General features: G+C 36.9%; 2 protein-coding genes across 2 annotated transcripts; one reads left to right on the top strand and one right to left on the bottom strand.

Annotated features, from left to right (window-relative positions):
* Window positions 1–474: 474 nt before the first annotated feature.
* On the top strand, window positions 475–1,964 carry LOC144561980 (CBS domain-containing protein CBSX5-like). Its single transcript, XM_078311090.1, has 2 exons — window positions 475–892; window positions 1,181–1,964. Exons 1-2 carry the CDS (start codon window positions 567–569, stop codon window positions 1,815–1,817), a joined length of 963 nt encoding a protein of 320 aa, XP_078167216.1. The 5' UTR covers window positions 475–566; the 3' UTR covers window positions 1,818–1,964.
* A 990-nt stretch (window positions 1,965–2,954) lies between these two features.
* LOC144561751 (Regulator of chromosome condensation (RCC1) family protein) lies at window positions 2,955–5,992 on the bottom strand. The gene is made up of 6 exons (XM_078310842.1): window positions 5,446–5,992; window positions 4,985–5,194; window positions 4,801–4,911; window positions 3,960–4,328; window positions 3,764–3,871; window positions 2,955–3,549 (listed from the first exon to the last, which is right to left on the bottom strand). Exons 1-6 carry the CDS (start codon window positions 5,782–5,784, stop codon window positions 3,208–3,210), a joined length of 1,479 nt encoding a protein of 492 aa, XP_078166968.1. The 5' UTR covers window positions 5,785–5,992; the 3' UTR covers window positions 2,955–3,207.
* Window positions 5,993–13,519: the final 7,527 nt, after the last annotated feature.

Genomic DNA, 13,519 nt, shown 5'->3' with positions numbered 1-13,519 from the left:
AGTTTTAAGTTTTAAATTTTAAATTATTAAAATATTTAAAAATAAAGACATGATAGATGCACAATAAATAAAGGCATTTTAATTCTCTTCTATAAAAAATATACAAAATATAAAATTCTATTTACAAATACATTTTCAAATAAAGATCATGATGAATAATTTATATCGACGGTTTAAAATTATATAATTCGGACCAATCAAGCTATATAGTAACATAGCCTTAAATGTAATAATTTTAATTTTCAAATTTAACCATAGAAAAGTTTGTATTTTCAAAGTTTGAACATGGCAATCCGCTACAAAGCTTATATTTTCAACATGGTTCAGATCAATAATTTGGACTTTGAACATCTAAGGCTAAATTTGAACCATAGCCTTTGTATATTGGAACCCTCTATATACAATAAAAATGCTAGAACTATTTACAAAATACAAACTTTGAACATGGCAATCCGCGACAATATATACCGACGACCATCTACAAATTGTCTCCTACCTCTCTACCTTCCCCTTCTCTCTCTTTTTTCCCTTCACCTCCAAAACCCAACTCTCAACCTTTCTCTTGCATGGCAGTGAGTATCCTCTGCCATGACATCTCCGACCTTTGCATTGGGAAGCCAGCCGTGAGCTCCCTACATCTCTCTGCCACAGTCTCCGACACCATATCCTCTTTGTGGCGGTCTCCTTCTCAGTTTCTCCTAATCATCTCCGACAAACCATCCCTGGAAAAGAAGCCAGCTGCTATCGCCGGAAGCATTTGCCTTGTTGACGTGGTCTGCTTCCTTTGCTCTGAAGGAAAGAGGCAGTTTGTGGACCCCACCGGAGCCCTCGGAAGATCTGTCTCGGTTCTCTTGCAAAAAGGCCGGGTACGCCGTGTTGAGCCCCATTCAAGGTATACTTCAAAGATAATTTTACTGTTGATCCGGTTAATTTCTTAAATAAAGAAGCATCTTTATCAGACGTGACAATCACATCTAAAATATATTTTTTGTTTGTCTTGCTTAGTTGTTTTTAAGAGAAGAGATCGACAAAACAAGAACTTGACATATCTCTCTTTGTTATGATTTGGTCAAAGTTAATTACTTGTTAAGTTGAAATGATTTTGAATTTCCTTTTTTATAAGAATGCTTACATTGATGATTTACACAAGTTATACAATCTGTGTTTTAATTTTTAACAGTGTTTTGGATGCACTCGATGCCATCCTAGATGGAGGTGCCACGGAATTAGTCATTCCTCTCCGGCCCCGAGGTGGCAACCGCAAGAAGCATTCAACTGAGAACTTCTGTTTGTTGACACAGGAAGACCTGGTTCGCTATTTCCTTGCCTCTATATCAGTGTTATCATCGATCGTCTCTCTGTCGGTCTCCTCTCTCGATCTCATTCAACATGATTTCCCCTCCATTCAACCAGGGTATTCTGCCACATCAGCCTTGTCCCTATTAAATTGTCACAAGACTCCAGTCGCGGTAATTACTGAAACTGGCCATCTGATCGGTGAACTCTCTGCTTCGATCATATCGTCACTGGACTTGGCTGCTGTGAAAGGTTCAGTATCTGACATAGCAACCTTTTCTGTGGATGAGTTTGTGGCTTGGATAGAAGGCATTGCCCGGAAGTCAGGTAGGTCAGTGCCAGAGGTGGTTGTGTGCCAACCCGGCAGTTCGCTCGTGGCGGTGATGGTACAGGCATTGGCCCATAGGGTCGATCATGTTTGGGTAGTGGATGAAAAAGACGATTGTAAGGTTGTCGGGATTGTGACATTCACCGACATACTTCGTGTATTCCGGTATCAGTTAACGGGTGTAGAGTTCTGAGATGTGAAGATTGTTTTTTCAACAAGTTGCTTGGTTCTTCTGTGAATTTTTTTTTTTTTTTTCCCTTTGCCCTGTTTCAGTTTCTCGTCCATATTTCTTTTTTTAAGTTTTGCTACTTCTGCAAATGTCATTATGTATTTTGAAAAATGTTTTGTCTGGTTTGTTTAGCCTTAATGACATCTTCTTTCTACTATTTCGAATTGAATGACAAACACAGATTGAAAATGACGAGCGCACGGTCATACGGCAGTTAAACCATAATTGTGACATTTTTGGGGGGGGGGAATTGGATGACTTGGCAGATCCAATTTTAAATCAGAAAAACTTAATTAGTTGAGAGTGAAGGCAACAAGAGATGTGATATTATTGTTCCTTGTTACTGATCAGTTTTTATCAAGGTTCTAAATAGCGATTATAGCACTATAACTTTTAAGATCTGAAAAAATTATAACACAACCATAACTAGCTATTTAGAATCATTATATATATATATATATATATATATTATATATATAAAAAAAAAGCGATCAATAGCGTTATGACTTTTGAGATCCGAAAAAACTATGGCGCAGCTATTGCATAGCTATAGCTAGCTATTTAGAACCCTGGTTTCAACCCTAAGTCTAGTTACCAATTAATTGTAACCCACTCCAAGCTCAATATTTGGGTCAAGGTTTTAACAAAGTAGGTTGGTTTCATACAATGCACAAACTATAGAAAGATTTTAAGGGAGCAGTTTGGCTTCATGCAACGCACATACTATACAATCAAATCAGCGCTGCATCAAGCCATAATTTATCGGGTAGAATATTTACCCAATATTTGGTAATAAAATGTAACACTAGATATATAAGATGAACAAATTGTATTAACCAATAACAAAGAAAACCAATCAATTTTTTGGAAAAGTAGTGGATTCAAGATCCACGGAGGCAAGGAGTTCCTATACAAAATAAAAATGTCAATTGAAGTACTCAATGGACAGAATAAGATAGATCATATTGTCCCTCGATATCTATGAATACAACTTATCAGTCCCCACGTTGATTCTAAACAAGTCTGTGACTGGGAATGATATTTTTTTAGTAATAATAGGTACCCTTAAACATATAATAACTACAAAGAAAGCATCAATACTAGACTAAATTTATTATATAGTCCAATTGTACAAACAGCTAACCAATTAATTATTTATATAGAAGCTTATAATATGAGACAAGTCTTCAATTTGCATTAAATATATAACAAAGCATCACACCAATCTTTAATACTGTCCTTGAGACAAAACAGTAAGAACTGGGCCTTTATAACATAATAATTAAATAGTTGCAAAAGCCTTGGCAGCTAAACCAATACCAAATTTATTATACAGTGCAATTGTACAAACAGCTCAACTACTCTGTGCAGTAATAGCCATACCATCAACCATCCTCTGGACCATAATCTCGATCGGTTGTAAGCAACCCCTCAACCATTCATGGCCAAGCTGTGCTCTCTCATTATCACCGAACCCAAATACAATCCCTTTGTTTGTCACAGCCACTGTGTGGTACAAACCGGTACTGATCTGCGAGACAGAGTGGCCCCGGAGGCTATCGAGTGCTCTTGGCTTGAGCACTTTGTCAGAGATGCTCCTGTCAGAGAAGCCAAGGCTGCCGAAACCCATCCAGCCAAAGGCAAAAACTAAGCCCTCATCAGTCAAGAGAAATGTTTTTCTCTTTCTCGCGCAAACCTGACAAATTCAACAAATAAATTAGGCACAATTTTATATTAAAATTGATGAATCATATGCCCTGGAAGAAACAAAAAAGGCAAGTATTCTCTTATCTGAGAAATGAACCAAGCACGATGTTGCGCTAACATCTGGAAGACTAGGTTAATTTAAAGAAATATAAATAATCAACAGAGCAACATATTTAAAATAAAATTGACAAGAGAGAACCAACCTGCACAGCTACTTGGCCCTTCAGAGCTGTTACCAGTTCAGGACTAGACTTGTCATTCTGGTTACCATGACCAAGGGCCCCACAATAGCCTCTTCCCCACGAATAAACCTTGAAAAAAAGAGAAAGAAATAAAAGGTTTATTGAGATGATAGAAAACATAAATGAGGAAGAAAATTTAATAGTTGATTTCACATACATATCCACTAGAATCTATCGCCAAGGCATGTTCATCACCCGCTGATACCCGAACCACATGAATATCCCTCCTCTTAAAAGACTCAATGACTCTTGGAATAAGTTCGTCGCTCTGATTTCCATGCCCTAGACAAAAGTTGGTATAAGACCCAAAAGAGTAAACTGACCCATCAGCTGTTACGGCAAAGGTGTAACTCGGCCCCGCAGCAACCTGGACCACTTTGGTGTGGCCCATCAGGTGCTGAATGATTGCTGGAGTCAACCTCTCTATGGTGTCACCATGACCGAGTTGGCCTCGTGTGTTGTTCCCACAAGTGTACACATGTCCTTGTCTCGTGAGAATCACAGTAAAACTTAGGCCTGTGGCAACCTGATATTGAATTAATGATATAGATTAATTCATTCACTACAGCACTACTTTGACACCAAAAGTCGGATTATTGTAGTTCAAAACTTGAAAATCATCCACTAGTGTCCTGCTTTAAAAAAATGTTTGGAGTACCATATTGCGACAAACGTTTAAATATAACACCAAAACAAAACAATTTTAGCAGTCCTAATCTAGAATAGGGATACTCCAGAAGCTACAAGACATCTGATATCTGTACAATGTAATTTCTTAGCTTTTGAAGGGAGCATCATAGTTTGACTGGAACTAGTAAAAATTTATAAAATTGTCTAAGATCTTACAAAATTATATGATAAAGTATAAGGATACAGTTTTTAGCTTGCTCCCATTTGGACATAAACAGATAACAGAGAACATCTTTTTTTCTTTTTCATAACATACATTCTCCCCTTACCTAAAATGTTGTTAGATTATTGAAACAGTATTCCTATACCTGCTTACAAGGAATTCCTCTGAGTGCTTCGATACGAGTAGGCCTAAATACAGTGCGCCCGATATCTCCATGGCCACAACAGAACGACGAATTATCCCCACAAGTGAACACCTAAATAAAAGGGCATTTAATTTTACCAAGATAACAATTCAACACCAAACAAATACAATTAAGGATTACTTACCTCTCCAGACAGGGTAACAAAAGCAGCATGGTTATGGGAGGCTGAGACATGCACCACAGGAGAAAGTGATGGGAAATTAACACGACTAAATGTCGCGCATTGGGTCATATGATGGCCATGACCAAGAACACCACATAAATTGGATCCACATGAGTAGAGAGATGAATTGTGTATCAATAGAGTGTGATACTTTCCAGTATCAACCTGCATCTGGATATACAGAAAATTATCAGTCAGCTTCATATTGGACAGAAATCAAGAATTTTTTTGTACCAGCTTTTTCTTCTTTTTTTTTTTTTTTTTTTTTTTGCAACAGTCAGGCCTAGAATTAGAAACACCGGTTGGATGTTTGATTGATTGCAGTTCGTAGAAGTCTGCGGTAACTAAGTGATAACAAAAATACTTTTCACCATTGTAAAATGAATCTTGCAATTCAGGAAATTAAACTACCCAATTAGTACCTTGCCAGCTGATGTCTCAACAGTACCAGAAGATTGCTCGACCAAATGCAAGAACCTCAACACCTTCTTCCAATTCCCACCACACCGGCCAAGCAAACCTCTCCTTGCACTGAGAGACATAGAATCAAACACTTGGTGTGCATGACATAGACAATACGCTGCATATTCCACCACTGACCGGAACTTATCAGGACAGAGTTCATGTTTTGCCCCAAACATATGACACGTCATCTCCAGGCTCGCTAAGTCAGCTGCACTGAGACGGCCAGAGGTCAAGACCTCCATGATTAGATGCCATGGCAGCTCTTGTATGTAAAATATTTGATTTTTATCAGCCATTGATTAATTACTACAACAATTTCCTAAATCTTGGTCTCCAAAAGCACCAGAAATCAGGGAAACGTAACAAGAACACGTCAGAGGAGAGAATTGTGCAAGCAATCATGCGCAGATAGAGAATCATCAGAAGAACCAAACCCCAAAAAGATATTCAAACTTCAAGAGTATCAGAGGTCTTAAATTATCGAGAAAATATTTGAGAGAGATTCAGTCGAATTTGTAAGAGATGGTCATAGAAGAAGGGAGTAGGTTGCGAGAGAAGGGAAAGAGAGAAAGGAAGGGGAAAGAAATGCAGGAGAGAAAAGGGAATTCATATCACGTAAAGTAACTCAAATTTTGAGTTTAGATCAGCAACGTCATACTCGGATCTGCTTAGCACGAATATTAAAGAGAGCCTTGCATTTCTTCTCGAGTCAGATTGACTCAGATTATGATCAGACGGTCCAGATCTAAACTCAAAGTTTGAGTTACATTAGAGAATGCGTACTCAGTGAGAAGCATACGGACCAATCGCAAAAACAAAGTCGTTAAGTCAAGTTTTGGACCCACATCTCAGGAGGGACCGGAAGGTTAGCAATGACCTGGTTTACCCAAAACCAGGTGCAGCGAACAATTAATTGAATGAGAGCGAGAGGCACTGAGAATCCAGAATCTTCTCTTTCGGTGGCTTTCGACTTTCCTTTTGATTTTGGTTAATAAAGTAAGGGATGATAATTCCCACGAAGCATGTTGGTTTGATTGGTGTCCGACTGTCTGGAGAACGTGGGGCGATAAAGTTAGTAGTTATACCTGATTACCACTATCAGGATCTCAAAAAAAAAAAAAAAGTTAGCAGTTGGTACAGTCACATGCCACAGCCTTCTGCAAATTGCACGAAGACTGGTTAAATTGGAGTAAAAATATTGTTCTTTTAACTCCAATACCGTCCTAATAGAATTCGTATCCCCTCAGGTTATCCAAGTAGGATTGAATCGGACGGTTCGAAATTGGAATTTTTAACTTGACACGATTCTCAAAGCACAAATAATACAACCCCTACTGCTATCCTGATCACCCACCGGCTGAAATTAAATCTGGACCGTCCATTGCAATTGTATTGAGTCAGGTACCTGGGAGGAAACGGATCCGTCCTAATATGCGTCTCTCGCGCGTTTTGATCCAACTTCCTTCTTTTTCTGTCTTTGCAAACTCTTTCATCCTTTTCATTTTCGGCCAGCGTTCTTATTCACCATGATACCCTTCTCATTTTAGAATTTTCTTTCGAATTAAAGAAATAAGAGAAGGTAATAAAAGACTAGGGGTGTACAACGGGCGGGTCGATGATATTTTATTAAAATTTGAATCCAACCCGATTACACCGGGTTAAAATAATTCTTTACTTGACCCACCCATAACCTAACCCAACTCATCTATTTTTTTATATACGGGTTATTACGGGTTATGTGGGTTATACGGGTTAAACGGGTTATAATTTTGATCGAAAAAACTAGGTACAAATAAAAGTGACAAACATAAATAAAATAGAAATAATTTAGCATATAACATCCATAACAAAAAAAAACATATCTAAAATGTAACATCCTAAAAAAAAGGTAGCGACATATAACAATCGCATATAAAATCCATGAAATAAAAAAGCATAACAATTCAAATTCAAATTAAACTTAAAACTCTTAAATATCCTCAAATTGGGTAGAAATAAATAGTGTTTTAAACGTGAGGGGAGGAGTAAATAGAAAGAGAAGTAATAGAGGTCATTTATATAATTAGGCAAATCAATATGTAAAATAGCAGTTAGGGAATCTTGTAATAACAATTGACTACTGAACCTATATATGCGAACTCTCTCTCTGTAAAATCATTCAATCAAGATAATAAAAAAATTGATTCATTAATTCTCCTCTTTCTCATCTCTGAATACAATTCTATTAAGAAGTTATGTAAAAATGTAAAAACATAGATTTGAGACTGGGTTCGGGTATAAACGGATTGTTAAGAGCAAATTAATGATCCAACCCAAACTAACGGGTTTGTCAAAATCCAACCCGTACCCGACCCAATAACATCTCAACCCGGTAAAATACGGATCGGGTCGGACGGGTTAGACGGGTCGGGTGGGTCGACAGTATTTTTGTACACCCCTATAAAAGACTATGAAGAAAATAAAGTAGACGTTAATTTAAAAGAAACAACTATCGATGAAATAAATAATAGATTCTAGAAATCCAATTATACCATTTTATGGTGACACATCTTAACATCATATTTTTATAAGTTATTTTTGTCATTTTAAAATTCAAATAGATAATCTAAACTGTTCAACATGATCTCCATAATAGAATGTGCTTGAAGACCAAATTTTATATTTTTTTGGATTTTTTTTAGTATTTATTAAGATGTGTATAAAATTGTTGTTTTCATGCAATTTTGGATCATTGAAAAATAACAATTTAAAAAAATTCTAAATAAATAGTAATAAATTTTCAAAAAATGTAAAATTTGGTCTCCAAGTACATTTTAATATGGACATCACGTTGAACAGATCGAATCAACTATTTGAATTTTGAAATCACAAAAATAACTTATAAAAATATGATATTAAGATGTGTCACTATAAAATAGTGTAATTGGATCCTCCTCTTCTTCTTATTCATCTTTTTTTAACCTACATTTTTTTCTTATACATACCAGATAAATACTTTTTTTTTCTCTCCCTTCCCTTCTTCTCTCTTTACTGAGTCCATATCCTCTCAAGTAGGGGTGGCAAAAATATTCGTAGTTCGTGATTCGATTTGAGTTCAGTTCGATTCGAAATTAGTTCATTATGAAACAAATCAAACTAATTCGGTTTGAATCTTATTCAAATCAAACTCAAACTGGGTATAGTTCGTTTGAAATTAATTCGCAAACTATTTAGGTTCGAATCTCAAATAATAAAACTAATGGATTCAACCATTAATCTTTAATAATGCAGGAACCAAACTTATATCACAGCTCAAAATTGTTAATATTGTTGGGGTTTCCTCGGTGCTGTAACCAAAACCCGTTTAGGCTTAAGGTGCGGAATGACCGTAGAACAAAAATTTCTACGGCCAACTTAAGCTCAGGATTAAACGGGGTATGTCAGGAAACTTTCCAAGGCGGTCCACCTTCAGTATTCCTTTGGCATCAAAACCCAATTTAATCCTTTTACAGATCTACTCCATTATTGATTTCTAAAACTTTAATCTACTTACCAATTAAATAGATTAATATAACATATTTATACCTTGTTTCCAAATCACAGTTGGAATGCAGACCGAGCGAGTAGAGCCTCACCAGGGAAGGAATCGACTCGGAGTATCACACGTGTGATACCTCTATCGGTTATCCACCAGGACTAACCAGAGAGCGGTTTGTTTCTTCTGCCAGAAATACCGTAAACCGCAGAATTCTGCAAAAACACTATTCACAGGGAAAAGACGAAAACCCGTAAACACGAATTTTCGGTTGCTCAGTTTCATCAATATGCAAAACTGACATACCGCTAAATTCGGTAAAACACTATTCATCGATCCCGTAAATATACTCCACAACAACCCGCAAGATTATACGTCAAGTACGTATAACTTTCTTTTCTCAACCGAAACACTATTTGGGAGAGAAACCGGAAAAGAGAGAAAATACCGATTCGTTTCTGCACGAAAAGATACATGTGAATGTGCATATGTATATATCTTTTTTCTCTCTACCCCTCCACCCCTATTTATAGTGTTTAGATTCGGTTGCAAAAGACCAAAATGCCCTCCAAGTTCGGCCTATTTACAAGATATGCCATTGACACCTCATCCTTTTATATGTGAAATGACCAAAATACCCCTTCCACACCCTTCCACACTCTTCTCCATGTTTCTACACATGCAAGGTGGCATAGGTGTGAAATGACCATTTTGCCCTTGTGGATAGGATTGATGACATGTCATCTGGATAGGATCAATGACATGTCATGCAGATAAGCACGAATCTGAAAAGACCCGAATGCCCTCGGCCCGAACACAAATAATATTCGTATAATTATTCTGAACAATTATATATATATTTTTCTTTCGGTTATTTGTTTCGGTATCGATGACGTGTCATCTGGATAGGATCGATGACATGTCATGCGGATAAGGACGAATCTGAAAAGATCCGAATGCCCTCGGCCCGAATACAAATAATATTCGTATAATTATTCTGAATAATTATATATATTTTTCTTGCGGTTGTTGTTTCGATAATTTATACAATGTGTCCTGCACATTTATAAATTAACCGGTTAACTTTTATACAACGTGTCATACACGTTTATAAATTAACCAATATTTTTGCTTGTTAATTTTACATAACATTTATAATTTAATTATAACACGTATAATTAATTATAACCATCCTATCATTGATCATAACCAATTTATAATCAATCAAAATAAGATTCTCCGATTAACTCCTATATGGTGTGACCCAATAGGATCTGTGTTATGTTGGTAAATAGAGTTAAAACTGTTTTAACTTCTATAATCATGGGTGGCGTCTGGCAACACATCATGACCATCCAATTACACAGATGATGCTGTACTGTACAATATCACGATCCAGTAAACAATTTACTTGTGTCTGTTCTTCTGTCTCATAGCTATCAGATCAGTTTCAAGGTAGATGTGTGTCATCCTTGCTAACTGAATCTTTTCTTGATCTTGAGCAGATTATCAAATATAATTACTCTTGTAATTATACCGCTAGCAGATAATCTAACTCTATCAAGGGGCCCAGTGATGCTATAGCTCGTATAGAGATACGAGGGACAAATAGTATTCTTGGTAAACTATCACTTCCTCAGCTAAGCTATACATATGGAAAAGCTACCGTTATGACTGCTTTTTACGGACAGCGGTGGATAACAATCACACATACATATTTCTCAGTGGGAACGATAAATACCTCATACTGTAGAACGTGACACTGAATGAAAACATAAATGACACGAACACAATTCTATTTAATGTTTCATTCGGGGTCTGTCAAATACCATGTTCCTAGAACATGTATCTATGTGATTAAAATGACATCTCGTGTCAGGTGGTTTGTAAAACTTAACCATATTTTAATCCACATACTAACCTTATAGCGGTAATTAGTGTTCCTGCTAATTACCTTGGTTAGTGACCTTTTAAGATTAAGAGTATATATCATCTATATTATGGAGTTTCACAATTTCAGTCATGAACTCGAAATGATCCATAAATTCAATAATACTCAAGGCAACAAAATGATATTAATCATCCAATTCATGAACAAAGCTTTATGATAAATTATCGTATTATCGACTTCTAGATTATTACAAACTAACAAATATAATGGTAACTTATAATATGAAAATGTTTCAGTAGCGTAACAAATTAACAATTGAATAAGTTCCATTTAACTAGGTCTATGTCGTGGTTTTAATCAATCCAACAGCGTAAAAGATAAGAAAACCTTGAACTGACCCATAATCCATTAGTGTGAATTCGTGAAAGGTAAAAGAAAACCGTGTGAATTTTGTTTTGCGAGAAGAAAATTATTGCATAAACTACCAGTATAACTATGGGCTGCCAAAAAAAATTGTAGTTCGTAATTCGATTGACTTCGATTTGAAAAATGTGTAGTTCGTAATTAATTCGATTTGAAATTAGTTTGATTCAAAATAAATCAAACCCAGTTCGATTTGAATCTTATTCAAACTCAAACTCAAACTAGGATAAGTTCATTCAGTTTGATTCGTTGTCACCCCTACTCTCATGTAATTAATTTTTTTAGTTTTGATCCGGATCGTCCAATCAGAATTCGGACTAGAGTAGATTGGACGGTCCGGATCAAAACTAAAAAAATGAGATACTTCAAGGGATCCAAATTCCTCTTCACCTCTCCCCTTTTCAATTTGAGTAAGCTCCGCTCCAGACGATTAGAGATTTTAAAGTTGAAGTTTTGAAAATTGTTCGTCTGTTTTGTTCCTCCGTCCTGCCACCTCCACCTCCCTCCTTGTCTACCCAATCTATCTCGATTAGCTCCATTCGAGTGGATGATTCCATTGTTGCTCAATGCTCTGTCTCACTACGTTTGAGAAGGTGCTTCCATCCAACGGATCTAGCCATCGCTCGTCGGTTCATCTTGCCTTTAATAGAGCAGGTGCTTCCATCTAACGGATCTGGTCACTTCTCTTCAATTCATCTCGACTCTCCGGGTTCAATTAAGGGTGTTATGAATTCGCTGTTGGCTTTCGGAGCCCTTGACTTACTCGTTTGACTGGATTTGCAAAACATACATAATTACATTTTTACAGTTTTCCTTCTTGAGACATGTGCAAGTTCATGACAACTGGAGATACAATTAATACACATCGAAGATGAATCAATGAACTACAATATAACATTAAAGATGTGGTCATGAAGCACAAGAGTATGGATAGCAAAAGCATAACTCAATATTAAGGACAATTAATTTGTAAAATTGATAAAATAAGCTTGAGATTGAACTAAGTGAGGCCTACCGTTGCAACGGTCCAGGAACCGTTGCAACAGAATAAATCAAGTCGCAGAAATGACTGCACCGCATTAAATCAAATCAAGCGGCTCCAGCTGAAAGTTTAGTCAGAGAAATTTCGTTGTAGAGACCGTTACAACGGTCCTTGACCATTGCATATCCAAACATGTTTGAACTATCCTACCGTTGTAACGGTCCATGAACCGTTGCAACGGTCGGGACCACTTACTTCCTTTTTAACAGCTCTATAAATAGAAGCTATTTCAAGGTTTGGATTGACACTCTAGCCGCCTTCAACTTCAATATTTCGTATTTTCAAATCTAGAGAAAGTCATTATTGCTTGTGTGCTTAAACTTTAATACTAACAATCAATCTCAAGCTTATTCAATCAATTACACAACTCCTAGAGTGATCCTGCGTGATCAACCCATTTACTACTTCGAGCTTTTGTGCTCACCCAGCAATTATTGAGTTCTCGCGAATCGGATTGTCTTCCTTGAGCCTTTAGTGCTCCTTGTTTGGGCCATGTGACTTTTCAGAAGATTGTAATGGCTTACTGGTTCCACTTTATAATCCTTTCTCATTGGGTAAAGAAAGGCGCACCATCTCGAAGGTCGCGGACCCCGGAGACATAGGTGTTAGTGCTGAACTCCCTAAACAACTCTTGTGTCAAGTGTCTCTAAACTCTACTATTTACTTTACTTATTTCTTACTTTTAGTTTAGGATAAAGTTATTCTAAGTTTCCGCCAAGAATAACTTTAGGACACACTCGAACTTTATAACTTAGATTAAAATTTAAAAAGACCCCATTCACCTCCCCCCTCCCCCTCTAAATGCCTTTAGGACCAACATTCGCTCCTCCCGTCATAGTATCTTATATAACTATATATGAATAACGTACGTGTTGTTGTGGTTGTGGCCAATGGTGATGATGATGTGTTGTTTTCTTTCTCATTTCCCTCTTCCCTCTTCCTTCCTCCTTCCTCCCTCCTTCCTCCCCTCCTTCTTTCTCCCCTTCTCCTCTCATTCTATCTCTTTCCACCGTTGTGACCCTTGTGAGGTGACTGTCCTGGTATGATCAACTCAGCTCCCGGTCTAGTTTGATTAATGCTTTCTCGGTTGAGTGGTGATTGTCCTGCTCTAGTTGATTTAGTTTCCTGTCCGGTTTGATTGAGTGTCTCCTTAACTAATGT

This window comes from Carex rostrata, chromosome 11 (assembly GCF_964058835.1).
Source record: "Carex rostrata chromosome 11, lpCarRost1.2, whole genome shotgun sequence".
Taxonomy (NCBI): Eukaryota; Viridiplantae; Streptophyta; class Magnoliopsida; order Poales; family Cyperaceae; genus Carex; species Carex rostrata.
This window is presented reverse-complemented; position numbering and strand designations above follow the sequence as displayed.